The following is a 749-nucleotide window of genomic DNA, read 5'->3' on the forward strand; positions in this document are numbered from 1 at the left end:
TGTGTCTGATGCTTCAGTGTTTCAGCAGCCTTAGGGAGGAGGCTGTCTGTTGCAACACTTAGCCATGTCTCAAGGTCCTCCCAGTGGCCAACAGGGTCTGTTGTGCAAGACATGTTTTGACGCGGTGAGGGAGATCTAGAACAGAGACTGACACAGACCTTGAAGAGGACAAAAAAAAACGAAACAATACAAACAAGCAAAACAGGGGTGTAAATGTGCAATGTAAAGTGTGTGCTGATGTTGAGTGTGTAATGAGCAGGTGAGTGTGGTTCTCTGCGACTGTGATCCTCTGGTGGGCGTGCTTCTAATTTGTAGTCTCTGTGGAGAAAATTATTGAGCACACACACAGGTAGCACAGCTAGAGAACAGAGGAAGAAAAGAAGAACACCAACAGAGCAAAGAACAAGGTAATAACTGGATGCTTCTGGACAGAGGATTGTAAATGGGGATTATTATTTTTTATAATAAAACTGTGATTGCTATCAAAATTTCCTCCGGGGTGAAGGAAAACAACAGCAATGACAGCATTGGTCTCTCAATGGCAAGATTGACACCATAAACTAATTAGAGTTTTCTTCGGGTGTGTTTAAAATTTTTCCGACGCCTACCTTCTCGTTGACCTGCTTTAGACTTGGCTGGGTAGGGGTTCACAAGAGAGTGGAAGGTAAATGGAAGACAATTTTGAACCGACGTTCTCAAGTTTCACAAATACCTGTTCAATTGCTAAAGTTCTCTGCTTTATGATTTCT

General features: G+C 42.7%; 1 protein-coding gene across 1 annotated transcript in view; it reads right to left on the bottom strand.

Annotated features, from left to right (window-relative positions):
- LOC107723808 (uncharacterized) overlaps window positions 1-113 on the bottom strand; it is a 1,914-nt gene extending 1,801 nt beyond the window's left edge. Inside the window, exon 1 of the mRNA XM_016532508.1 lies at window positions 1-113. This exon is cut by the window's left edge and continues 530 nt beyond it. Within this exon, the coding sequence (XP_016387994.1) occupies window positions 1-113 (113 nt within the window).
- Between the last annotated feature and the right edge of the window lie 636 nt (window positions 114-749).

The sequence above is a fragment of the Sinocyclocheilus rhinocerous genome, unplaced genomic scaffold, assembly GCF_001515625.1.
Source record: "Sinocyclocheilus rhinocerous isolate Xijiao unplaced genomic scaffold, SAMN03320098_v1.1 scaffold763, whole genome shotgun sequence".
Classification (NCBI taxonomy): Eukaryota; Metazoa; Chordata; class Actinopteri; order Cypriniformes; family Cyprinidae; genus Sinocyclocheilus; species Sinocyclocheilus rhinocerous.